This window comes from Ascaphus truei, chromosome 11 (assembly GCF_040206685.1).
Source record: "Ascaphus truei isolate aAscTru1 chromosome 11, aAscTru1.hap1, whole genome shotgun sequence".
Classification (NCBI taxonomy): Eukaryota; Metazoa; Chordata; class Amphibia; order Anura; family Ascaphidae; genus Ascaphus; species Ascaphus truei.
Genome location: NC_134493.1, coordinates 11,620,276 through 11,647,448, shown reverse-complemented (window position 1 = coordinate 11,647,448; position 27,173 = coordinate 11,620,276). Strand labels below are relative to the sequence as shown.

Sequence of the window (27,173 nt, the reverse complement as noted above, 5' to 3'; positions counted from 1 at the left end):
TTGATATTATACAGTAGTAATTAAAGATAAAGACCCTTATTTAGGAAGTATTGCTGTGCCATAAATCGCCACCCACCTTATGGCCTATTCAAGTGAACTGATATGCAGCCCTACAAGGTGTTTTGTGATAGCACCACTGAGTTAACATGGTCCTAAAGAATATGTTTTTGGAGAAACAGAATATAATGTCAAAGTAGAGTACAAGGCATAAATAGTTGTTTGATAGAAGGTTGCAGCAAAACATTTTTTATTTATATTAAAGAATTCTAAAATATACTTCCACGAATTAGCACGAATAGGCAGATTGCAAAGGTGGCTCGGTTTAAAGGGCTCTAATCTATTCCTTGTTTAGACTAATCAGATTAAATGACATTAATCAGTATTTCTATATGTTGGTTCATGGTAGTATGAAGAGGCGTAAGTTGCTATTGTGACTTTTGCCTGCATTAGGTTATTTACCACAGGTTCTCTCTCTGCCTTTCTCTCTCGTTACTTATACAGAGACTCCCAGACCACCCTTACTGAACATACTAAAGTCCAGTATTTATTGTGGTTCTTAACTTTCTTGTTAAATCTCTTGGTTAAGCCAAAAATGCCCAGACTTTCTTATTGTCTCGCCTTGGCCACTATTCAAAATGCTGTGAAGCTCTGAGCTGCATTCATCTGAATGGACTTGCTTCTCATGTGGATTGATGTCTTCACGTCTTTAGGTACTTTACATATTATTAAGCAAAGGAGGCTATATAGCCAATGGCTAAATAACATGTATTTGATTTCACAATCTTACAGTAGAAGTAGCAAGTCCTTTTATGAAGCCCTTGCTGTAGTAATGTATTGTAGAACTGTACAGCAGTAGCAGGTAGAATTCAAGGTTGCAGAATTGAAGCTACAGTATATGAGACAAAAGCAGTGTGATAATCGGGGAATACAGGCTGATTCAGTACGAATCTGACATTTTCAAGGTGGCATTACTGTTTTGATCATTTAGCTATGTAATTGTCTTAGTGATGGCCAATTTACCCCCTGTCAATGCAAAAGAGATTAATGTTCAGTTTATTTAGATTATGGAGTAAAAGCAGCACATACAGTACTGTAAATTAGGTGTGAAGGGTGATACTACTGTTTAGGGTTTGTTGGGTTGTTTGTGAAATAATTATGCTATAAGAAAAGAGGTGGGAGATTTTATAAAAAATTAGACTTTTATTTATTTTTTATTCCCCCCAAAACATTTTGGAAATAGGTGCCGTACAGTACTCCTAATACTAGCGCACGTGGACCACTGTTTTCTATAATTTTAGCAAGGTTCTTAGGAAAGATGACTTTTGACTGATTGTCAAATATCATTTTACTATATAACGGCTGTATTGTGGCCTTAACACCATTTTAACAAACCATTTAGCATCTTTAAAGTTTTCTTTAGTGCTCTAATCTGATCTAAGATTCTTAGGGCCGTTCTATACAGCGTGCGGCCGCGCGTTCCTATGCGAACGCAGCTTGCACGTGCCGTATGCTTTCCGTGTCTATAGAGCCGGGAGCTGCAGGTAAGTGTGCATGTGTGTATGTGTGTGAGTGTAAGTGTAAGGGGAGTGTAAGTAAGATTTTTGTTTAATTAAAAAAAAAAGTTTAATAATTTTTTTTTGTGTGTGTGCATTAATTTACCCCCCCCACACACACTGACACACACACACATACACACATGCAAACACACATACACACCAATACATACATTTGAGCGCAGGCAGCGGCGCGAAAAGATGAATTTCTTCATCTTCGCCGCTGTCTGTCGGCTCCCCTCTCCCTGCCGTGCGCGCGCGGCACATCTATTGAAAGGCTGACTAACGTCACCCAACTAAAAATCCGCGCCCGGCACTATAGAACGTGCCTCAGACTCAACACAAGTGTTTCCCTTTTCCCCGGAATAGTTTTGCTTTCAAGAACAGCAGTAAATTCCTGACTTTTTTTTAACAAAGTGCTGCTAAGGTAGTGAAACACATACAAATAAAATAAGAGGCATTCTCCAAACCATAACCGTTCTATATGCGTATTTCTGTTCAATGCCCTGCATTTTAATCCAACACAGAAGAAGCAGAGTTTTATTCTCGGGAGAGTTTTAGCTTCATGAATTTGGTGCACATTTCAATGTAGGCAGGTTAGCAATTGTTAAACCGGTATTTGTCATTTAGTGAGTCTGGTGGAGTTTAATGGGAATAGAACTTTACCTAAGTCGGCAACAAGTGGTTAGCAGCAAAATAGTGAATATTCAGGCTCCCAGAATTCCAGGTTTTCTGCAGCCTTTCCTTGCTTTGGCACGCCACGGATGGCCTGAGCTCTTGAACATCAGCTGCACAAATCAAGAACTGTTTCCTTCCTATACTATATCTAAAACAAATGACTGTCTCATTAACCAAAGCTCTTTTTTTCATTCCTTTAAGGTTCACTGTCTGTTTGAAATATCGCATAGCATGGAATTAATAAGCATGCTTTCACTACCTGTAATTTAAGATACTTTTATGTTACAATTTTAAGAACTTTATGTACTAGTTTCAGTAGAAATTTTCCAAATTACTTTTAATTCCAATAGCGCAGTAATTCACTTTCCAGACACTGGTACCTTAATCTCTGTCTCTAATCTTCTTCACTTGTTTCCCATTGTTTCAGGTTTTCAGACGTCATACTTGCAACCATTTTGGCTACAAAGTCGGATATGTGCGGTAAAAAGTTTGAGCTGAAGATTGACAATGTGCGTTTTGTTGGTCATCCAACACTCCTTCAACATGCGCTGTGCCAGGTATTATTGGACCTTGGTGTCATTTTAGTTCTTTGCTCTGATTTACTAGTAACAGTATATTCTTCCTGTATAGTGCTGCCGTATGTGCATATACTGTACATGTTTTTTGAGGACTACGTTCTGTGAAAACTTGTATATTTTACCATGGGTCTTTATCGTTTGGGGTGGGAAGGGCAGAGTGGCCACGGGGGGTTCCTGCTGTGTGATCACAAGAGGTGGGGAACTGTGGGAATGAGGTAGGAGAGTCTGTGTGCTAATTTTGGGCTTTCATACAATGTTGGTACTGTGTATATTCTATAATGCTATTTTGCTTGTTTATGTGTAGGCCAGTAATTCTGTGTTTTGCATAACTTGTGGTAGACTAGTGACGTTTCCTTGACTGGTAATCCTTTTCAAGCCCTGCTTATTAAACTGAAATATAAATGCTTGTTTTGGGAGTGCTTTACATTTGGTTTTTATATACGTGGAAATATTTCACCTTTCTTTTGGCATTTTGTTTGGTAGATCAATTCCAGGTCCAGTGACCTAACACGTACTGCACTCCTGTTGTAGCTAATCTTTATTAAAGCAATAATATATATTATTTAATAAATAAGACCGTAGTATTCTCAACTTGTTATTAACATAATCTGTTCTGGGGGTCAATTGGAACTAAACACACAAACCCTGCAAGCTGTGAACCCAACACCCACTACATATATGTATGTATACATACATACATACACACTTGCGCGCACACACGCATATATGCACGTGCGCACGCATATATACGCATGCGCACACATGCATATATACGCATGCGCACACATGCATATGCAAACACACACATGCATACATATACGCAAACACGTACACATACATAAATACACACATATACAGTACATGCATGTATACATACACGCACACATGCACACATGCACACATATACATGCATACATATACGCACACATACATACATATATGCACACATACATACATATATACACACATACATATACAAACACGTAAATATACACACATACATAAATACATATGCATGCACACATGCATGCACACATGCATGCACACATACATAAATATGCATACATATACGCATAGATTGCATCTATTTCTCTTGCACCACATCTTTGCCATGGTAAATGGCACACATTACAGACAGTACTGTATATTAGCAGCTTCCCATAAAACTGCATAGAAGCTGTGGCACGTTTCAGTACAATCATGTTATTCCCTTTCAAATTAATGTCATGTTGTTGGTTAATAATAAGTAAATAAAATAAAGTAATTTCCTGGTTTTCTTTTATTTGTATATTAGGTGTCGAAAACCGACCCTTCACCAAAGAGAGAAGTGCCCACAATGATTCTCTTCAGTGTTGTCTTTGCGTTGAGGGTAAGATGTTTATGTATAAGGACTGATATTTGTGGTGGTCCGTTCATTATAGTTCATTATAGTGCATTATATAGAACAACGCAAACGTTTCCATTCTCACTTTGACAAATTTCACAAACACAGGTTTTTTTTTATACATGTATACTATGCACAAATGGAATATACACCTAGAATGTTTCACCTTTCAGAACTGACTTTTTGTCATTTAAGAGCATCGTTGGCATTTGATTCATTGAATAAAATCCGATCTGCTGGAGAGTGACAATCAAATAAGTATTTGCAATAAATGAATCTGAAACAATTGTATTTTTCTTCAACTTTATTGGCCTGATGCTTATAAAGTTTAACATTCTCGCTTATGTTATTGAATAACCATAACAAGTATTAAGCACATTTAGTCCTATGGATCTCTTGGCTGCAATATACAGAAGGGCAGACCTTTTGAATACAAAAACCGGGGGGTACATTTTTATTTTGTATCTAATGGAATAGAAACATTTTAACTGCCCTTTTCTTTATAAACTTTGTCTGAAAAGCAACACTATCAATGCTACATTAATGGTTTCGCATTGTCTATACAGGCAGTCCTCAGTTATCCGACACAATGCGTTACTCAAAATGGCGTTGGATAGCGAAACGTAAAGCGAAACACGTTTCCCCATAGGAACACTGTTTAAATGAAAGGTTCCGTTCCTGAAGGCATTTTTAATGCTAAAATACACAAAATATTTTACGCAGACAATAAGATATGCAGCACACATAAATTATATAGTGCATATACTGTATTATATATAATATAACATAATATATAATATAATATATAGTATAATATATATATTATATACACATAAACAACTTTGCAAAGCGTCGTAAGAGCGTAAGATAAGCCGTTTTGGCGTTGTAAAAATGAACATAGGTAAGCATTGCATAGCGTTGGATAAGCCATTCATGTAAAACGAGGACTGCCTGTATGCTGTATGTTAGTCATTATTTTCCTGCAAGTTGTGATAGATTTTGATGAAAATGATGAATCGATGTTGATGAGTTCATGTTTTAAAATAGTTTGGACAATCACATATGAACAGTTTTTACATTGGCATGTTAAAAACTGTTACTGCAAATAGTACAAGTATCAGTAGTACCATAGTGTGTTTTATTTTTCTAAAAAATAAACGGTGCTAGTTCATATTAAAGTCAAATACACTATTTAGGCATATCATGCTAGGCTTAAAGATCTGTAACTAGAAGACTTTATTTTTAATGCATCTATTAAATTGCAAACATATAATAGACTTATGGTCTTCTGAAATGTCATTAAGAACATGCCGCATACTTTGGCAAGGACGCCAGAAAAGTAGGCGGTGTCATCTAGCGCACGCAGGGTGAAATATCTGTAATCTTTACTGTCCCCCTGGTATGTTCTGGTCAATACTATGAGTCAGCACTAGTAGAGCCAAGAAATGCTGTGTGGTGATTAAGCAGTTTTAGCTCGTACATATCCTTATCAGCCCATTCAATACTAGCTTTCTAGTAATCAGGAGTCATCGTGCAGTTCACTATTTGTAGAATCTACACTTACAGTATCATGACACATCAGAAATGCTCGTTTAAAGGAATGTCAAGTCACGTATTCTAGGTATCAAAATGTATGTTCCTTTTATCGCAAACTCAGGGATCTTATTAAAGGGTTATGTGTTTGGGGAGAATATGAATATATATATATACTATATATTTATATATATATATATATATATTATATTTATATTTCTATATATAATATATATCTTCTTTTTTTTGTGGCTATGGTCTCTACATATGACTGCTGGAAGTATTTAAAAAGTTGCTGTTATTAAAGATCATATGTGCAAATAGTGACTGTAATGCAAACTTACCTTTTAAGCAGAAGTCCCTAGTACAGGGGGCTCAACTCCAGTCCTCAAGACTCCCCCAACAGGTCAGGTTTTCAGGACATCCCTGCTTCAGCACAGGTCGCTCAGTCAAGGATTGAGCCACCTGTGCTGAAGCAGGGATATCCTGAAAACTTGACCTGTTGGGGGTTCTTGAGGACTGGAGTTGAGCCCCCTGTACTAGTACATGGAAAAAGGGCAAAGGACTGATCAAATTGTTCCAATACAAAATAAGCTCTGGAAACACTACTTGTGTGCCATTTCTTTTTCTTTGATACCTTTTCGTACATCGAATCTGCTTTTCTCCACGTCCAATGCGTCTTCTAGAACTTGAAACCGTTTTTATTGGCCGCAGTATTATAAGGCATGGCTATTTTTATATTTGTTGGTTTAAATTGCATGTGTTTGTTTTGCTCCACAGGCAAATGCAGACCCCTCTGTAATAAACTGCATGCACAATCTTTCCCGTCGCATTGCAATCGTTCTGCAGCATGAAGAACGCCGCTGCCAGTACCTAACCAGAGAAGCTAAACTCATACTGGCCATTCAAGATGAAGTGTCTGCCATGTCTGAAAGTGAGTTTTTTCCATCTCAAAACTGTATTATATTTAGGATGAATAAAACACTTTAAAATAAATATGGTAATGCTGTCAAAGACTTACAGTAGGGGGCTTGTCCATTAAACTGTGATATTGCCAATTGTGGGACTACCACACGGAAATTCCCATACAAGTCCAAGTGAGTTTTCATGCCATAGTGCCCCGATCGGCACTATTGAAGTTAAATGAATAACCCCTTAGGCATCCATGTACCAGTGCAAGCATTTTAGCGCTGTTTGTGTTGTCTCAATAAAAAAATATTGAGCGGTGACTTGATACAGTTCACAAAACAGCGAATGTCACCTGTGGTGCTCACCTGTGACAACAGTGCTGGCAAAATGTCCCTCTGGCATTTCCATGATGTACACCTACAGTACATAATGTTTGCATCACCTTTTTATATACCCTTTATTATTCATTTCACGGTCTCTCTTCATTCATTTAATTTAAAGAGTAAAGTTAATGTCTTCAGTATCTAATTAACAAGATTGCAGGCAAAACATTTTTAATACAGCTAACGATTTCTGCTCTCAAAATACTTTTGTGACAGACCGAATAAACCTTTCGTTCTTTGAGGGGGGTTACTGCGATAGTGCCAATCGGGGGACTATTGCTGGGCAATCCCTATTGACTGGGAGTTTCCGTGTGATAGTACCACAATTCTCACCATCACAGCTGAATGAATAAGCCACCATTAATGCTTTGTCCCCTGCAGTTGGGGTCGGTTGGAAGAATTTGTGGAAATTACATAAAATTGTTAAACAATATTCCAAAGCTCGTGCAATCTATAAATGAAAGTTTGAACAAAGAAAAGTTTCACGTGAAAACATACAGCAAGACGTGCCGGTACGGGTTATCGTAACCGTTCTGGCATTAACGCCCATTCACGTGAAAACATACAGCAAGACGTCCAGTACGGGTTATCGTAACCGTTCTGGCATTAACGCCCATTCACGTGAAAACATACAGCAAGACGTCCGGTACGGGTTATCGTAACCGTTCTGGCATTAACGCCCATTCACGTGAAAACATACAGCAAGACGTGCCGGTACGGGTTATCGTAACCGTTCTGGCATTAACGCCCATTCACGTGAAAACATACAGCAAGACGTCCGGTACGGGTTATCGTAACCGTTCTGGCATTAACGCCCATTCACGTGAAAACATACAGCAAGACGTGCCGGTACGGGTTATCGTAACCGTTCTGGCATTAACGCCCATTCACGTGAAAACATACAGCAAGACGTCTGGTACGGGTTATCGTAACCGTTCTGGCATTAACGCCCATTCACGTGAAAACATACAGCAAGACGTCTGGTACGGGTTATCGTAACCGTTCTGGCATTAACGCCCATTCACGTGAAAACATACAGCAAGACGTCCGGTACGGGTTATCGTAACCGTTCTGGCATTAACGCCCATTCACGTGAAAACATACAGCAAGACGTGCCGGTACGGGTTATCGTAACCGTTCTGGCATTAACGCCCATTCACGTGAAAACATACAGCAAGACGTCCGGTACGGGTTATCGTAACCGTTCTGGCATTAACGCCCATTCACGTGAAAACATACAGCAAGACGTGCCGGTACGGGTTATCGTAACCGTTCTGGCATTCACGCCCATTCACGTGAAAACATACAGCAAGACGTCCGGTACGGGTTATCGTAACCGTTCTGGCATTCACGCCCATTCACGTGAAAACATACAGCAAGACGTCCGGTACGGGTTATCGTAACCGTTCTGGCATTAACGCCCATTCACGTGAAAACATACAGCAAGACGTCCGGTACGGGTTATCGTAACCGTTCTGGCAGTAACACCCATTCACGTGAAAACATACAGCAAGACGTCCGGTACGGGTTATCGTAACCGTTCTGGCAGTAACACCCATTCACGTGAAAACATACAGCAAGACGTCCGGTACGGGTTATCGTAACCGTTCTGGCATTAACGCCCATTCACGTGAAAACATACAGCAAGACGTCCGGTACGGGTTATCGTAACCGTTCTGGCAGTAACACCCATTCACGTGAAAACATACAGCAAGACGTCCGGTACGGGTTATCGTAACCGTTCTGGCATTAACACCCATTCACGTGAAAACATACAGCAAGACGTCCGGTACGGGTTATCGTAACCGTTCTGGCATTAACACCCATTCACGTGAAAACATACAGCAAGACGTCCGGTACGGGTTATCGTAACCGTTCTGGCAGTAACGCCCATTCACGTGAAAACATACAGCAAGACGTGCCGGTACGGGTTATCGTAACCGTTCTGGCATTAACACCCATTCACGTGAAAACATACAGCAAGACGTCCGGTACGGGTTATCGTAACCGTTCTGGCATTAACACCCATTCACGTGAAAACATACAGCAAGACGTCCGGTACGGGTTATCGTAACCGTTCTGGCATTAACACCCATTCACGTGAAAACATACAGCAAGACGTGCCGGTACGGGTTATCGTAACCGTTCTGGCATTAACGCCCATTCACGTGAAAACATACAGCAAGACGTCCGGTACGGGTTATCGTAACCGTTCTGGCATTAACGCCCATTCACGTGAAAACATACAGCAAGACGTCCGGTACGGGTTATCGTAACCGTTCTGGCAGTAACGCCCATTCACGTGAAAACATACAGCAAGACGTGCCGGTACAGGTTATCGTAACCGTTCTGGCATTAACGCCCATTCACTTGGATGGAAGTTAACGCCGGAACGGGGTGCGATAACCCGTACCGGCACTTGATGCATGTGCCCTAATGAGTTTAGCATATCAATTAAACAGAAGGTCGCAGAGGTAAATGGATAATGTATCTCCATGATAAAACTGTTACGGCAACTAAAAATACCACTAAAAATACCACTTGTGAGCACATTCACATGTCTGACAGGTCTGCAGCCCTGGCTTTCCCTATTATCTCTTTGCAAACAGTGCTTCCACTGCAGCCGGGGATTGTGGGTAATGACATGCAAATGAGCACACAGTGTCACCTTTTGCTTGTCTATTTTAACATTGACCCCTATAAGCGTATGCCTGCTGTAACATTGACCCCTATAAGCGTATGCCTGCTGTAACATTGACCCCTATAAGCGTATGCCTGCTGTAACATTGACCCCTATAAGCGTATGCTGCTGTAACATTGACCCCTATAAGCTTGTGCTGCTGTAACATTGTGACTTACAAGAAGTTAGCTGCCTATTCTCTGCAGATATTACTAACATTACATTGTAACCACGAGTCGCTGTATTAGCAAATACTTCCACACATTAAACTCTGCTGTGCTGCTTCTTGTTTCATCTAAATCTCTCGACTATTCTAGTGCTAGTAATGTTTTATCAATAAATTCCTTTTTCTAGCCTTATTCAGTAAAAAAAAAATGATTGCAGATAAACTCTATTTATCTGTTTTACTTTAACAAATATAGCAGACGGGGGACCACAGTCACCATTTCACCATATTTTACCAAAGTGCAAACTGGCAAGAGACCTAAAAGAAGCTTATGACAGGTAAATGGTCTGTTTGTTTTTCTTGATTACAAAAATCCAGATGTGTTTTCAGCCTTAATATATTGGTCTTTAGTAAAGAGAATATATTCATGTTCTGCCCTTCTCTGTATCTGTGTCTAAAGCAGCAATACTATTGTGTGTGTGTGTGTGTGTGTGTGTGTGTGTGTGTGTGTGTGTGTGTGTGTGTGTGTGTGTGTGTATATATATAACATGTGACAACGCACATTTTGCTGTCATGAGCACAAACAATATTCGGAAGAATTGTATTTAGAGGCTTTAGTAGCATAATTGTGCATTAACACGGTAATATGTATACAATGATCAGTCTTTTTTTTCTTTTTTTTTTTATGTTCTTGAAAAGGCTTTTAAATTGTGTCCTATTAATACGGTATTACTTTAGTTTTTAGCATCCAGCGCTAAATGAGAAATCCTCATATAGTATATTTTAGCAAAAATGTTACTTTGAATGTGATACATGTTCATCTTTGTAAAACTGGGACGATCAACATCCACTGTCGGTAAATGAATGTCCTCAGATAGCAGTATACAGTGGTACTTTTGATCTGATCCACAGCAGCACTTATCTGTTGAATGAAGTCACTCTGTAAGCACCGACACCAGGTCCCAGAACTGCACATGTCCAAAATGAACCTGTTCCCTGCTGGAGATTTCGCAGCATTTGTGGCCATGCGATGGCTTCAGTAGCGAATCACATGGTCGTGACTGTCCCCTAGCTGATCTAAACGGAAGTGGAGGGAGCTCCACTTCTATTTACATCGGTCGGCCCGATCATCCCTTAGAACAGAGGAACGCAAACTGGGGGGCGCAACATTTTCTGGGGTGCAGCACATGCAGAGGCCCCGCGCTCTTCCCCACAACATTTAAATGAAATGCCGGGGGAGCGTGTGAGGCCTATGTATATCCCTTACCTGGTCGCCGGCGGCTTCTGATGAAGCATCGCCATGGTGACGAGGAATCAAATGGCAACGCGACGTACATTACGCCATAACGCCGGAGAAAAGGTAAGGGGGAGGGGAAAGCAGGCAGGGGGGCACAGATAAAGAAAAGTTTGCACGCCCCTGCCTTAGAAAACAGGCAATTTTGCTGTGTGTGTGTGTGTGTGTGTGTGTGTGTGTGTGTGTGTGTGTGTGTGTGTGTGTGTGTGTGTGTGTGTGTGTGTGTGTGTGTGTGTGTGTGTGTGTGTGTGTGTGATATATTTTTTTATTTATTTATATAAAGGATCCCTCGGTGCTGAACTGCACCCCTTCCAGTTATTAGGATCCCCCATTCCTGGGATATTTAGTTTTGCAATTTCCTCACAATAATTTTTGTTTGAGCGTTACAATATGGTCACTGGCATCCGCCTCACTCTGGTGTCCAATAGAAAGCAGTGACATCATAAGATGACATTGCAGCTTCTGATTGGGTGACTTTGCAGCCAAATATCTTGGCAATCTAAGTGGGCTGAGTAGTTCTTATCTGCTGCCAGAGTCTATGTCCTTTATTCTATAAAGTGCACTATCGCACGAGAAGCTCCATTGACAAAAAAAGCCCCCGATAATCGTTCTTTATAGCATAAGAGCCTATGTTTTGTAGGTTTCTAACTGATTTCTGAACATGAATGTGTTAGATTAATACTACTACGCTTCCAAAAAGGTGCCGGTATTATCCATCTAGATTGTTTTCTATTATCACATATAAAGAAATTAACATACTGTACATTTATTAAATGATTAAAGAGCACCATATCGGACAAACACCATTCCAACATCAGGATAATGTGTAATTTATAAAATACAATATTATATGTGATAATATAAAAAAACAATATTTCTGGACATAAATGTGCTATAGCTGCATTATATTGCTAGGATTTCTGCATTTTTTATTTTTTATTCGTGTTTGCCGGATGCATACTGTAAATGTAAATCATTGTATTTAATGTAACATGGTTTCTGTCTAATCCATCAATAGATTCATTCCTTAAATGTAAACACACTACTTTTTTTTTATAGTTAATACAAATATCACTTGTGAGTGTATTCATGTCTTGGATAGGTCTGCAATCATGCTTTTCACCATTATCTCTTAGCATACAATACTTCCACTGCAGCCAGGGATTCTGGGAAATGATATGCAAATGAGCAGTGTCCCCTTTTGCTTCATGTCCATTTGAACACGAACCCCTATAAGTTTACGCCTGCCGCATTTCACAGTGTTTCAGCACAGCCTGGAAGTGCATAGCCAGTAACCTGCTCACAGCCCCACCATAACTTATACAGTATAATATGTACTTTTGTTTATACAAACTTGCTGTTTAAGTATTAGTAATGATTTCCACGTAATCAGAGCTCCATCTAGTGGAAATCTGTAGTATAGTTTTTTTTAAAGCAGGCTATTATTGTGTTTGCAGCTACAGTACATCCTGTACCACACAGTTTCCCAGCAAGCTCAGACCCCGACACCCACCACATAGCATTGGGCTCCCCGTCTTTTGTTGTATACTTACTGTACCACCCAACTGTTCCTACTTAGCAGGTACTGAACCTACTTCTTATGTCCTGTTCCTTTTGATACCAGATATACCTATAGATATAGGAGAGAGAGAAAAACAAAACAAAAAAAGCTCTACTACCATTAAGAAATAAATTAAATAACCTATCAAACCTAAAAGTAAATGTAATAGGCGGGGCACCCAGGAGCAAAAAGGACTATGAACCAGAACAGAAGAAAGTACAGAATCCAAGAGACAGAAACTCCAAAAAAGGGGCACTCAAAAGAGGTATAAAGAGTAACTCGTTATAATATTTATTTAAAAGTCAAAGATCGAAAAATGGACAAACCATAAAACCAATTTAAAACGCATGTCTACACCAGATCAGTACAAAATGAGACCAAATATATATGCGGCAGGCAAAGAAAAAGAGAACCGGGTACTAAATAAACAAACCGCACAAGAAGTTAGATGTAAATGAGAAATGCTGCAAGTGTTACCGATGCAGAGTAATCCCAGTGATCCCTAAAGAACAGGAGGGGTTAATGAAACCTCTCCTGAGTAGAGGGGTGACTGTCCAGCTGAAAGCAAATGCATAAATCTATGCGCAAACCATGGTGGAACATGTGATCAAGTAGTCACATAATATAACGCTAGATAGTAAGATGTAACAAAGTGAATTCAATCAGCACGATCACTTAGAATACTGTCTGCGCGATCACTTAGAATACAGTCTGCGCGATCACGTAGAATACAGTCTGCGCGATCACTTAGAATACAGTCTGCACGATCACTTAGAATACAGTCTGCGCGATCACTTAGAATACAGTCTGCGCGATCACTTAGAATACAGTCTGCGCGATCACTTAGAATACAGTCTGCGCGATCACTTAGAATACTGTCTGCGCGATCACGTAGAATACAGTCTGCGTGATCACTTAGAATACAGTCTGCGCGATCACGTAGAATACAGTCTGCACGATCACTTAGAATACAGTCTGCGCGATCACTTAGAATACAGTCTGCACGATCACTTAGAATACAGTCTGCAGCGCGATCACGTAGAATACAGTCTGCGCGATCACTTAGAATACAGTCTGCGCGATCACTTAGAATACAGTCTGCGCGATCACGTAGAATACTGTCTGCGTGATCACGTAGAATACAGTCTGCGCGATCACTTAGAATACTGTCTGCGCGATCACTTAGAATACAGTCTGCGCGATCACTTAGAATACTGTCTGCACGATCACTTAGAATACAGTCTGCGCGATCACTTAGAATACAGTCTGCGCGATCACTTGGAATACAGTCTGCACGATCACTTAGAATACAGTCTGCGCGATCACTTAGAATACAGTCTGCGCGATCACTTAGAATACAGTCTGCACGATCACTTAGAATACAGTCTGCGCGATCACTTAGAATACAGTCTGCGCGATCACTTAGAATACAGTCTGCGCGATCACTTAGAATACTGTCTGCGCGATCACGTAGAATACAGTCTGCGTGATCACTTAGAATACAGTCTGCGCGATCACTTAGAATACAGTCTGCGCGATCACTTAGAATACTGTCTGCACGATCACTTAGAATACAGTCTGCGCGATCACTTAGAATACAGTCTGCGCGATCACGTAGAATACAGTCTGCGCGATCACTTAGAATACAGTCTGCGCGATCACTTAGAATACAGTCTGCGCGATCACTTAGAATACAGTCTGCGCGATCACGTAGAATACAGTCTGCGCGATCACTTAGAATACAGTCTGCGCGATCACTTAGAATACAGTCTGCGCGATCACGTAGAATACAGTCTGCGCGATCACTTAGAATACAGTCTGCGCGATCACTTAGAATACAGTCTGCGCGATCACTTAGAATACAGTCTGCGCGATCACTTAGAATACAGTCTGCGCGATCACTTAGAATACTGTCTGCACGATCACTTAGAATACAGTCTGCGCGATCACTTAGAATACAGTCTGCGCGATCACTTAGAATACAGTCTGCACGATCACTTAGAATACAGTCTGCGCGATCACTTAGAATACTGTCTGCGCGATCACTTAGAATACAGTCTGCGCGATCACTTAGAATACAGTCTGCACGATCACTTAGAATACAGTCTGCGCGATCACTTAGAATACAGTCTGCGCGATCACTTAGAATACAGTCTGCGCGATCACTTAGAATAGTCTGCGCGATCACTTAGAATACAGTCTGCGCGATCACTTAGAATACAGTCTGCGCGATCACTTAGAATACAGTCTGCACGATCACTTAGAATACAGTCTGCACGATCACTTAGAATACAGTCTGCGCGATCACGTAGAATACAGTCTGCGCGATCACTTAGAATACAGTCTGCACGATCACTTAGAATACTGTCTGCGCGATCACTTAGAATACAGTCTGCACGATCACTTAGAATACAGTCTGCGCGATCACGTAGAATACTGTCTGCGCGATAACTTAGAATACAGTCTGCGCGATCACTTAGAATACAGTCTGCGCGATCACTTAGAATACAGTCTGCGCGATCACGTAGAATACAGTCTGCGCGATCACTTAGAATACAGTCTGCGCGATCACTTAGAATACAGTCTGCGCGATCACTTAGAATACAGTCTGCACGATCACTTAGAATACTGTCTGCGCGATCACTTAGAATACAGTCTGCGCGATCACGTAGAATACAGTCTGCGCGATCACTTAGAATACAGTCTGCGCGATCACGTAGAATACAGTCTGCGCGATCACTTAGAATACTGTCTGCGCGATCACGTAGAATACAGTCTGCGCGATCACGTAGAATACAGTCTGCGCGATCACTTAGAATACAGTCTGCACAATCACTTAGAATACTGTCTGCGCGATCACTTAGAATACAGTCTGCGCGATCACGTAGAATACAGTCTGCGCGATCACGTAGAATACAGTCTGCGCGATCACTTAGAATACAGTCTGCGCGATCACTTAGAATACTGTCTGCGCGATCACTTAGAATACAGTCTGCGCGATCACGTAGAATACAGTCTGCGCGATCACTTAGAATACAGTCTGCGCGATCACGTAGAATACAGTCTGCGCGATCACTTAGAATACAGTCTGCGCGATCACTTAGAATACTGTCTGCGCGATCACTTAGAATACAGTCTGCGCGATCACTTAGAACAGGGGGGCGCAAACTTTTTTCCCTGCGCCCCCCTGACGGCTGTCCCCTCGCTCCCGCGCCCCCCCCCCAACCCCAACTTACCCGCGCTCCGGCGTAATGACGTCACGTTGCCATAGCAACGTGACGTCACATGACCTCGCAGCGTCATTTTGACGCCGCGTTGCCATGGCGACGCCGGGAGGAAGCCGCCGGAGCCACGGGTAAGTATGGTTTACAGAGGCCCTGCAGCTCCCCCGGCACTTAAATTAAGTGCCTTCGGGAAGCGCGCGGGGCCTCTGTAAACCCCGCGCCCCCCGTCGGCAGTCTCGCGCCCCCCCTGGGGGTCGCGCCCCACAGATTGCGCACCGCTGACTTAGAATACAGTCTGCGCGATCACTTAGAATACAGTCTGCGCGATCACTTAGAATACAGTCTGCGCGATCACTTAGAATACTGTCTGCGCGATCACTTAGAATACTGTCTGCGCGATCACTTAGAATACTGTCTGCGCGATCACTTAGAATACCGTCTGCGCGATCACTTAGAATACCGTCTGCGCGATCACTTAGAATACCGTCTGCGCGATCACGTAGAATACAGTCTGCGCGATCACTTAGAATACAGTCTGCGCGATCACTTAGAATACAGTCTGCGCGATCACTTAGAATACAGTCTGCGCGATCACTTAGAATACAGTCTGCGCGATCACTTAGAATACAGTCTGCGCGATCACGTAGAATACAGTCTGCGCGATCACTTAGAATACAGTCTGCGCGATCACTTAGAATACAGTCTGCGCGATCACGTAGAATACAGTCTGCGCGATCACTTAGAATACTGTCTGCGCGATCACTTAGAATACAGTCTGCGCGATCACGTAGAATACAGTCTGCGCGATCACTTAGAATACAGTCTGCGCGATCACTTAGAATACAGTCTGCGCGATCACGTAGAATACTGTCTGCGCGATCACTTAGAATACAGTCTGCGCGATCACTTAGAATACAGTCTGCGCGATCACTTAGAATACGGTCTGCGCGATCACTTAGAATACAGTCTGCGCGATTACGTAGAATACAGTCTGCGCGATCACTTAGAATACAGTCTGCGCGATCACGTAGAATACAGTCTGCGCGATCACGTAGAATACAGTCTGCGCGATCACTTAGAATACAGTCTGCGCGATCACTTGGAATACAGTCTGCGCGATCACTTAGAATACAGTCAGCGCGATCACTTAGAATACAGTCTGCGCGATCACTTAGAATACAGTCTGCGCGATCACTTAGAATACAGTCTGCGCGATCACGTAGAATACAGTCTGCGCGATCACGTAGAATACAGTCTGCGCGATCACTTAGAATACAGTCTGCGCGATCACTTAGAATACAGTCTGCGCGATCACTTAGAATACAGTCTGCGCGATCACTTAGAATACAGTCTGCGCGATCACTTAGAATACAGTCTGCGCGATCACTTAGAATACAGTCTGCACGATCACGTAGAATACAGTCTGCGCGATCACTTAGAATACAGTCTGCGCGATCACTTAGAATACTGTCTGCGCGATCACTTAGAATACAGTCTGCGCGATCACTTAGAATACAGTCTGCGCGATCACGTAGAATACAGTCTGCGCGATCACTTAGAATACAGTCTGCGCGATCACTTAGAATACAGTCTGCGCGATCACTTAGAATACAGTCTGCGCGATCACGTAGAATACAGTCTGCGCGATCACTTAGAATACAGTCTGCGCGATCACTTAGAATACAGTCTGCGCGATCACGTAGAATACAGTCTGCGCGATCACGTAGAATACAGTCTGCGCGATCACTTAGAATACAGTCTGCGCGATCACTTAGAATACTGTCTGCGCGATCACTTAGAATACAGTCTGCGCGATCACGTAGAATACAGTCTGCGCGATCACTTAGAATACAGTCTGCGCGATCACGTAGAATACAGTCTGCGCGATCACTTAGAATACAGTCTGCGCGATCACTTAGAATACAGTCTGCGCGATCACGTAGAATACAGTCTGCGCGATCACGTAGAATACAGTCTGCGCGATCACTTAGAATACAGTCTGCGCGATCACTTAGAATACAGTCTGCGCGATCACTTAGAATACAGTCTGCGCGATCACTTAGAATACAGTCTGCGCGATCACTTAGAATACTGTCTGCACGATCACTTAGAATACAGTCTGCGCGATCACTTAGAATACAGTCTGCGCGATCACTTAGAATACAGTCTGCACGATCACTTAGAATACAGTCTGCGCGATCACTTAGAATACTGTCTGCGCGATCACTTAGAATACAGTCTGCGCGATCACTTAGAATACAGTCTGCACGATCACTTAGAATACAGTCTGCGCGATCACTTAGAATACAGTCTGCGCGATCACTTAGAATACAGTCTGCGCGATCACTTAGAATAGTCTGCGCGATCACTTAGAATACAGTCTGCGCGATCACTTAGAATACAGTCTGCGCGATCACTTAGAATACAGTCTGCACGATCACTTAGAATACAGTCTGCACGATCACTTAGAATACAGTCTGCGCGATCACGTAGAATACAGTCTGCGCGATCACTTAGAATACAGTCTGCACGATCACTTAGAATACTGTCTGCGCGATCACTTAGAATACAGTCTGCACGATCACTTAGAATACAGTCTGCGCGATCACGTAGAATACTGTCTGCGCGATAACTTAGAATACAGTCTGCGCGATCACTTAGAATACAGTCTGCGCGATCACTTAGAATACAGTCTGCGCGATCACTTAGAATACAGTCTGCGCGATCACTTAGAATACAGTCTGCGCGATCACTTAGAATACAGTCTGCGCGATCACTTAGAATACAGTCTGCACGATCACTTAGAATACTGTCTGCGCGATCACTTAGAATACAGTCTGCGCGATCACGTAGAATACAGTCTGCGCGATCACTTAGAATACAGTCTGCGCGATCACGTAGAATACAGTCTGCGCGATCACTTAGAATACTGTCTGCGCGATCACGTAGAATACAGTCTGCGCGATCACGTAGAATACAGTCTGCGCGATCACTTAGAATACAGTCTGCACAATCACTTAGAATACTGTCTGCGCGATCACTTAGAATACAGTCTGCGCGATCACGTAGAATACAGTCTGCGCGATCACGTAGAATACAGTCTGCGCGATCACTTAGAATACAGTCTGCGCGATCACTTAGAATACTGTCTGCGCGATCACTTAGAATACAGTCTGCGCGATCACGTAGAATACAGTCTGCGCGATCACTTAGAATACAGTCTGCGCGATCACGTAGAATACAGTCTGCGCGATCACTTAGAATACAGTCTGCGCGATCACTTAGAATACTGTCTGCGCGATCACTTAGAATACAGTCTGCGCGATCACTTAGAATACAGTCTGCGCGATCACTTAGAACAGGGGGGCGCAAACTTTTTTCCCTGCGCCCCCCTGACGGCTGTCCCCTCGCTCCCGCGCCCCCCCCCAACCCCAACTTACCCGCGCTCCGGCGTAATGACGTCACGTTGCCATAGCAACGTGACGTCACATGACCTCGCAGCGTCATTTTGACGCCGCGTTGCCATGGCGACGCCGGGAGGAAGCCGCCGGAGCCACGGGTAAGTATGGTTTACAGAGGCCCTGCAGCTCCCCCGGCACTTAAATTAAGTGCCTTCGGGAAGCGCGCGGGGCCTCTGTAAACCCCGCGCCCCCCGTCGGCAGTCTCGCGCCCCCCCTGGGGGTCGCGCCCCACAGATTGCGCACCGCTGACTTAGAATACAGTCTGCGCGATCACTTAGAATACAGTCTGCGCGATCACTTAGAATACTGTCTGCGCGATCACTTAGAATACTGTCTGCGCGATCACTTAGAATACTGTCTGCGCGATCACTTAGAATACTGTCTGCGCGATCACTTAGAATACCGTCTGCGCGATCACGTAGAATACAGTCTGCGCGATCACTTAGAATACAGTCTGCGCGATCACTTAGAATACAGTCTGCGCGATCACTTAGAATACAGTCTGCGCGATCACTTAGAATACAGTCTGCGCGATCACTTAGAATACAGTCTGCGCGATCACGTAGAATACAGTCTGCGCGATCACTTAGAATACAGTCTGCGCGATCACTTAGAATACAGTCTGCGCGATCACGTAGAATACAGTCTGCGCGATCACGTAGAATACAGTCTGCGCGATCACTTAGAATACTGTCTGCGCGATCACTTAGAATACAGTCTGCGCGATCACGTAGAATACAGTCTGCGCGATCACTTAGAATACAGTCTGCGCGATCACTTAGAATACAGTCTGCGCGATCACTTAGAATACAGTCTGCGCGATCACTTAGAATACAGTCTGCGCGATCACGTAGAATACTGTCTGCGCGATCACTTAGAATACAGTCTGCGCGATCACTTAGAATACAGTCTGCGCGATCACTTAGAATACGGTCTGCGCGATCACTTAGAATACAGTCTGCGCGATTACGTAGAATACAGTCTGCGCGATCACTTAGAATACAGTCTGCGCGATCACGTAGAATACAGTCTGCGCGATCACGTAGAATACAGTCTGCGCGATCACTTAGAATACAGTCTGCGCGATCACTTAGAATACAGTCTGCGCGATCACTTAGAATACAGTCAGCGCGATCACTTAGAATACAGTCTGCGCGATCACTTAGAATACAGTCTGCGCGATCACTTAGAATACTGTCTGCGCGATCACTTAGAATACCGTCTGCGCGATCACGTAGAATACAGTCTGCGCGATCACGTAGAATACAGTCTGCGCGATCACTTAGAATACTGTCTGCGCGATCACGTAGAATACAGTCTGCGCGATCACTTAGAATACTGTCTGCGCGATCACTTAGAATACAGTCTGCGCGATCACGTAGAATACAGTCTGCGCGATCACTTAGAATACAGTCTGCGCGATCACTTAGAATACAGTCTGCGCGATCACTTAGAATACAGTCTGTGCGATCACTTAGAATACAGTCTGCGCGATCACTTAGAATACAGTCTGCACGATCACGTAGAATACAGTCTGCGCGATCACTTAGAATACAGTCTGCGCGATCACTTAGAATACTGTCTGCGCGATCACTTAGAATACAGTCTGCGCGATCACTTAGAATACAGTCTGCACGATCACGTAGAATACAGTCTGCGCGATCACTTAGAATACAGTCTGCGCGATCACTTAGAATACAGTCTGCGCGATCACTTAGAATACAGTCTGCGCGATCACTTAGAATACAGTCTGCGCGATCACGTAGAATACAGTCTGCGCGATCACTTAGAATACAGTCTGCGCGATCACTTAGAATACAGTCTGCGCGATCACTTAGAATACTGTCTGCGCGATCACTTAGAATACAGTCTGCGCGATCACTTAGAATACAGTCTGCGCGATCACTTAGAATACAGTCTGCGCGATCACGTAGAATACAGTCTGCGCGATCACTTAGAATACAGTCTGCGCGATCACTTAGAATACAGTCTGCGCGATCACGTAGAATACTGTCTGCGCGATCACTTAGAATACAGTCTGCGCGATCACTTAGAATACAGTCTGCGCGATCACTTAGAATACAGTCTGCACGATCACTTAGAATACTGTCTGCGCGATCACTTAGAATACAGTCTGCGCGATCACGTAGAATACAGTCTGCGCGATCACTTAGAATACAGTCTGCGCGATCACGTAGAATACAGTCTGCGCGATCACTTAGAATACTGTCCTGCGCGATCACGTAGAATACAGTCTGCGCGATCACGTAGAATACAGTCTGCGCGATCACTTAGAATACAGTCTGCACGATCACTTAGAATACTGTCTGCGCGATCACTTAGAATACAGTCTGCGCGATCACGTAGAATACAGTCTGCGCGATCACGTAGAATACAGTCTGCGCGATCACTTAGAATACAGTCTGCGCGATCACTTAGAATACTGTCTGCGCGATCACTTAGAATACAGTCTGCGCGATCACTTAGAATACAGTCTGCGCGATCACGTAGAATACAGTCTGCGCGATCACTTAGAATACAGTCTGCGCGATCACTTAGAATACTGTCTGCGCGATCACTTAGAATACAGTCTGCGCGATCACTTAGAATACAGTCTGCGCGATCACTTAGAACAGGGGGGCGCAAACTTTTTTCCCTGCGCCCCCCTGACGGCTGTCCCCTCGCTCCGCGCCCCCCCCCCAACCCCAACTTACCCGCGCTCCGGCGTAATGACGTCACGTTGCCATAGCAACGTGACGTCACATGACCTAGCAGCGTCATTTTGACGTCGCGTTGCCATGGCGACGCCGGGAGGAAGCCGCCGGAGCCACGGGTAAGTATGGTTTACAGAGGCCCTGCAGCTCCCCCGGCACTTAAATTAAGTGCCTTCGGGAAGCGCGCGGGGCCTCTGTAAACCCCGCGCCCCCCCGTCGGCAGTCTCGCGCCCCCCCCTGGGGGTCGCGCCCCACAGATTGCGCACCGCTGACTTAGAATACAGTCTGCGCGATCACTTAGAATACAGTCTGCGCGATCACTTAGAATACAGTCTGCGCGATCACTTAGAATACTGTCTGCGCGATCACTTAGAATACTGTCTGCGCGATCACTTAGAATACCGTCTGCGCGATCACTTAGAATACCGTCTGCGCGATCACGTAGAATACAGTCTGCGCGATCACTTAGAATACAGTCTGCGCGATCACTTAGAATACAGTCTGCGCGATCACTTAGAATACAGTCTGCGCGATCACTTAGAATACAGTCTGCGCGATCACTTAGAATACAGTCTGCGCGATCACGTAGAATACAGTCTGCGCGATCACTTAGAATACAGTCTGCGCGATCACTTAGAATACAGTCTGCGCGATCACGTAGAATACAGTCTGCGCGATCACGTAGAATACAGTCTGCGCGATCACTTAGAATACTGTCTGCGCGATCACTTAGAATACAGTCTGCGCGATCACTTAGAATACAGTCTGCGCGATCACTTAGAATACAGTCTGCGCGATCACTCTAGAATACAGTCTGCGCGATCACTTAGAATACAGTCTGCGCGATCACTTAGAATACAGTCTGCGCGATCACTTAGAATACAGTCTGCGCGATCACGTAGAATACTGTCTGCGCGATCACTTAGAATACAGTCTGCGCGATCACTTAGAATACAGTCTGCGCGATCACTTAGAATACGGTCTGCGCGATCACTTAGAATACAGTCTGCGCGATTACGTAGAATACAGTCTGCGCGATCACTTAGAATACAGTCTGCGCGATCACTTAGAATACAGTCTGCGCGATCACGTAGAATACAGTCTGCGCGATCACTTAGAATACAGTCTGCGCGATCACTTAGAATACAGTCAGCGCGATCACTTAGAATACAGTCTGCGCGATCACTTAGAATACAGTCTGCGCGATCACTTAGAATACCGTCTGCGCGATCACTTAGAATACCGTCTGCGCGATCACGTAGAATACAGTCTGCGCGATCACTTAGAATACAGTCTGCGCGATCACTTAGAATACAGTCTGCGCGATCACTTAGAGTACAGTCTGCGCGATCACTTAGAATACAGTCTGCGCGATCACTTAGAATACAGTCTGCGCGATCACTTAGAATACAGTCTGCAGCGATCACTTAGAATACAGTCTGCGCGATCACTTAGAATACAGTCTGCAACACGATCACTTAGAATACAGTCTGCGCGATCACGTAGAATACAGTCTGCGCGATCACTTAGAATACTGTCTGCGCGATCACTTAGAATACAGTCTGCGCGATCACGTAGAATACAGTCTGCGCGATCACTTAGAATACAGTCTGCGCGATCACTTAGAATACAGTCTGCACGATCACTTAGAATACAGTCTGCGCGATCACTTAGAATACAGTCTGCACGATCACTTAGAATACAGTCTGCGCGATCACTTAGAATACTGTCTGCACGATCACGTAGAATACAGTCTGCGCGATCACTTAGAATACAGTCTGCGCGATCACTTAGAAATACAGTCTGCGCGATCACTTAGAATACAGTCTGCGCGATCACTTAGAATACAGTCTGCGCGATCACTTAGAATACAGTCTGCGCGATCACTTAGAATACAGTCTGCGCGATCACTTAGAATACGGTCTGCGCGATCACTTAGAATACGGTCTGCGCGATCACTTAGAATACAGTCTGCGCGATCACGTAGAATACAGTCTGCGCGATCACTTAGAATACAGTCTGCGCGATCACTTAGAATACTGTCTGCGCGATCACTTAGAATACAGTCTGCGCGATCACGTAGAATACAGTCAGCGCGATCACTTAGAATACAGTCTGCGCGATCACTTAGAATACAGTCTGCGCGATCACTAGAATACAGTCTGCGCGATCACTTAGAATACAGTCTGCGCGATCACTTAGAATACAGTCTGCGCGATCACTTAGAATACAGTCTGCGCGATCACTTAGAATACAGTCTGCGCGATCACTTAGAATACAGTCTGCGCGATCACTTAGAATACAGTCTGCACGATCACGTAGAATACAGTCTGCGCGATCACTTAGAATACAGTCTGCGCGATCACTTAGAATACTGTCTGCGCGATCACTTAGAATACAGTCTGCGCGATCACTTAGAATACAGTCCTGCACGATCACGTAGAATACAGTCTGCGCGATCACTTAGAATACAGTCTGCGCGATCACTTAGAATACAGTCTGCGCGATCACTTAGAATACAGTCTGCGCGATCACTTAGAATACAGTCTGCGCGATCACGTAGAATACAGTCTGCGCGATCACTTAGAATACAGTCTGCGCGATCACTTAGAATACAGTCTGCGCGATCACGTAGAATACAGTCTGCGCGATCACGTAGAATACAGTCTGCGCGATCACTTAGAATACAGTCTGCGCGATCACTTAGAATACAGTCTGCGCGATCACTTAGAATACAGTCTGCGCGATCACGTAGAATACAGTCTGCACGATCACTTAGAATACAGTCTGCGCGATCACGTAGAATACAGTCTGCACGATCACTTAGAATACAGTCTGCGCGATCACGTAGAATACAGTCTGCGCGATCACTTAGAATACAGTCTGCGCGATCACGTAGAATACAGTCTGCGCGATCACTTAGAATACAGTCTGCGCGATCACGTAGAATACAGTCTGCACGATCACTTAGAATACAGTCTGCGCGATCACTTAGAATACAGTCTGCAGCGATCACTTAGAATACTGTCTGCGCGATCACTTAGAATACAGTCTGCGCGATCACTTAGAATACAGTCTGCGCGATCACGTAGAATACAGTCTGCGCGATCACTTAGAATACAGTCTGCGCGATCACTTAGAATACTGTCTGCGCGATCACTTAGAATACAGTCTGCGCGATCACGTAGAATACAGTCTGCGCGATCACTTAGAATACAGTCTGCGCGATCACTTAGAATACAGTCTGCGCGATCACTTAGAATACAGTCTGCGCGATCACTTAGAATACAGTCTGCGCGATCACTTAGAATACAGTCTGCGCGATCACTTAGAATACAGTCTGCGCGATCACTTAGAATACAGTCTGCGCGATCACTTAGAATACAGTCTGCGCGATCACTTAGAATACAGTCTGCGCGATCACGTAGAATACAGTCTGCGCGATCACTTAGAATACAGTCTGCGCGATCACTTAGAATACAGTCTGCGCGATCACGTAGAATACAGTCTGCGCGATCACTTAGAATACAGTCTGCGCGATCACTTAGAATACAGTCTGCGCGATCACGTAGAATACAGTCTGCGCGATCACTTAGAATACAGTCTGCGCGATCACTTAGAATACAGTCTGCGCGATCACTTAGAATACAGTCTGCGCGATCACTTAGAATACAGTCTGCGCGATCACTTAGAATACAGTCTGCGCGATCACTTAGAATACAGTCTGCGCGATCACGTAGAATACAGTCTGCGCGATCACGTAGAATACAGTCTGCGCGATCACTTAGAATACTGTCTGCGCGATCACTTAGAATACAGTCTGCGCGATCACTTAGAATACAGTCTGCGCGATCACTTAGAATACAGTCTGCGCGATCACTTAGAATACAGTCTGCGCGATCACTTAGAATACAGTCTGCGCGATCACTTAGAATACAGTCTGCGCGATCACTTAGAATACAGTCTGCGCGATCACTTAGAATACGGTCTGCGCGATCACTTAGAATACAGTCTGCGCGATCACGTAGAATACAGTCTGCGCGATCACTTAGAATACAGTCTGCGCGATCACTTAGAATACAGTCTGCGCGATCACTTAGAATACAGTCTGCGCGATCACTTAGAATACAGTCTGCGCGATCACTTAGAATACAGTCTGCGCGATCACTTAGAATACAGTCTGCGCGATCACTTAGAATACAGTCTGCGCGATCACGTAGAATACAGTCTGCGCGATCACTTAGAATACAGTCTGCGCGATCACGTAGAATACAGTCTGCGCGATCACTTAGAATACAGTCTGCGCGATCACTTAGAATACAGTCTGCGCGATCACTTAGAATACAGTCTGCGCGATCACTTAGAATACAGTCTGCGCGATCACTTAGAATACAGTCTGCGCGATCACTTAGAATACAGTCTGCGCGATCACTTAGAATACAGTCTGCGCGATCACTTAGAATACAGTCTGCGCGATCACTTAGAATACAGTCTGCGCGATCACTTAGAATACAGTCTGCGCGATCACTTAGAATACGGTCTGCGCGATCACTTAGAATACAGTCTGCGCGATCACTTAGAATACAGTCTGCGCGATCACGTAGAATACAGTCTGCGCGATCACTTAGAATACAGTCTGCGCGATCACTTAGAATACTGTCTGCGCGATCACTTAGAATACAGTCTGCGCGATCACGTAGAATACAGTCTGCGCGATCACTTAGAATACAGTCTGGCGCGATCACTTAGAATACAGTCTGCGCGATCACGTAGATACAGTCTGCGCGATCACTTAGAATACAGTCTGCGCGATCACTTAGAATACAGTCTGCGCGATCACTTAGAATACAGTCTGCGCGATCACTTAGAATACAGTCTGCGCGATCACTTAGAATACAGTCTGCGCGATCACTTAGAATACAGTCTGCACGATCACGTAGAATACAGTCTGCGCGATTCCCACTTAGAATACAGTCTGCGCGATCACTTAGAATACTGTCTGCGCGATCACTTAGAATACAGTCTGCGCGATCACTTAGAATACAGTCTGCACGA

The 27,173-nt window shown here is 43.9% G+C and overlaps 1 protein-coding gene across 6 annotated transcripts in view; it reads left to right on the top strand.

Moving 5' to 3' along the window:
- Positions 1 to 27,173, top strand: part of NPRL3 (NPR3 like, GATOR1 complex subunit) — a 374,812-nt gene that overhangs the window by 29,797 nt on the left and 317,842 nt on the right. For 5 of the 6 annotated variants that reach the window (XR_012787349.1, XM_075565267.1, XM_075565265.1 and 2 more), the window contains 4 exons: positions 2,659 to 2,788; positions 4,104 to 4,178; positions 6,507 to 6,660; positions 10,121 to 10,202. Coding sequence is in view for 5 of the 6 variants with exons in the window: in XM_075565265.1 (XP_075421380.1) it covers positions 2,659 to 2,788; positions 4,104 to 4,178; positions 6,507 to 6,660; positions 10,121 to 10,202 (441 nt within the window). In the remaining variant the exon portion in view is untranslated. The remainder of the gene's footprint in view (positions 1 to 2,658; positions 2,789 to 4,103; positions 4,179 to 6,506; positions 6,661 to 10,120; positions 10,203 to 27,173) is intronic. The other variant, XM_075565264.1, reaches the window with a different exon arrangement.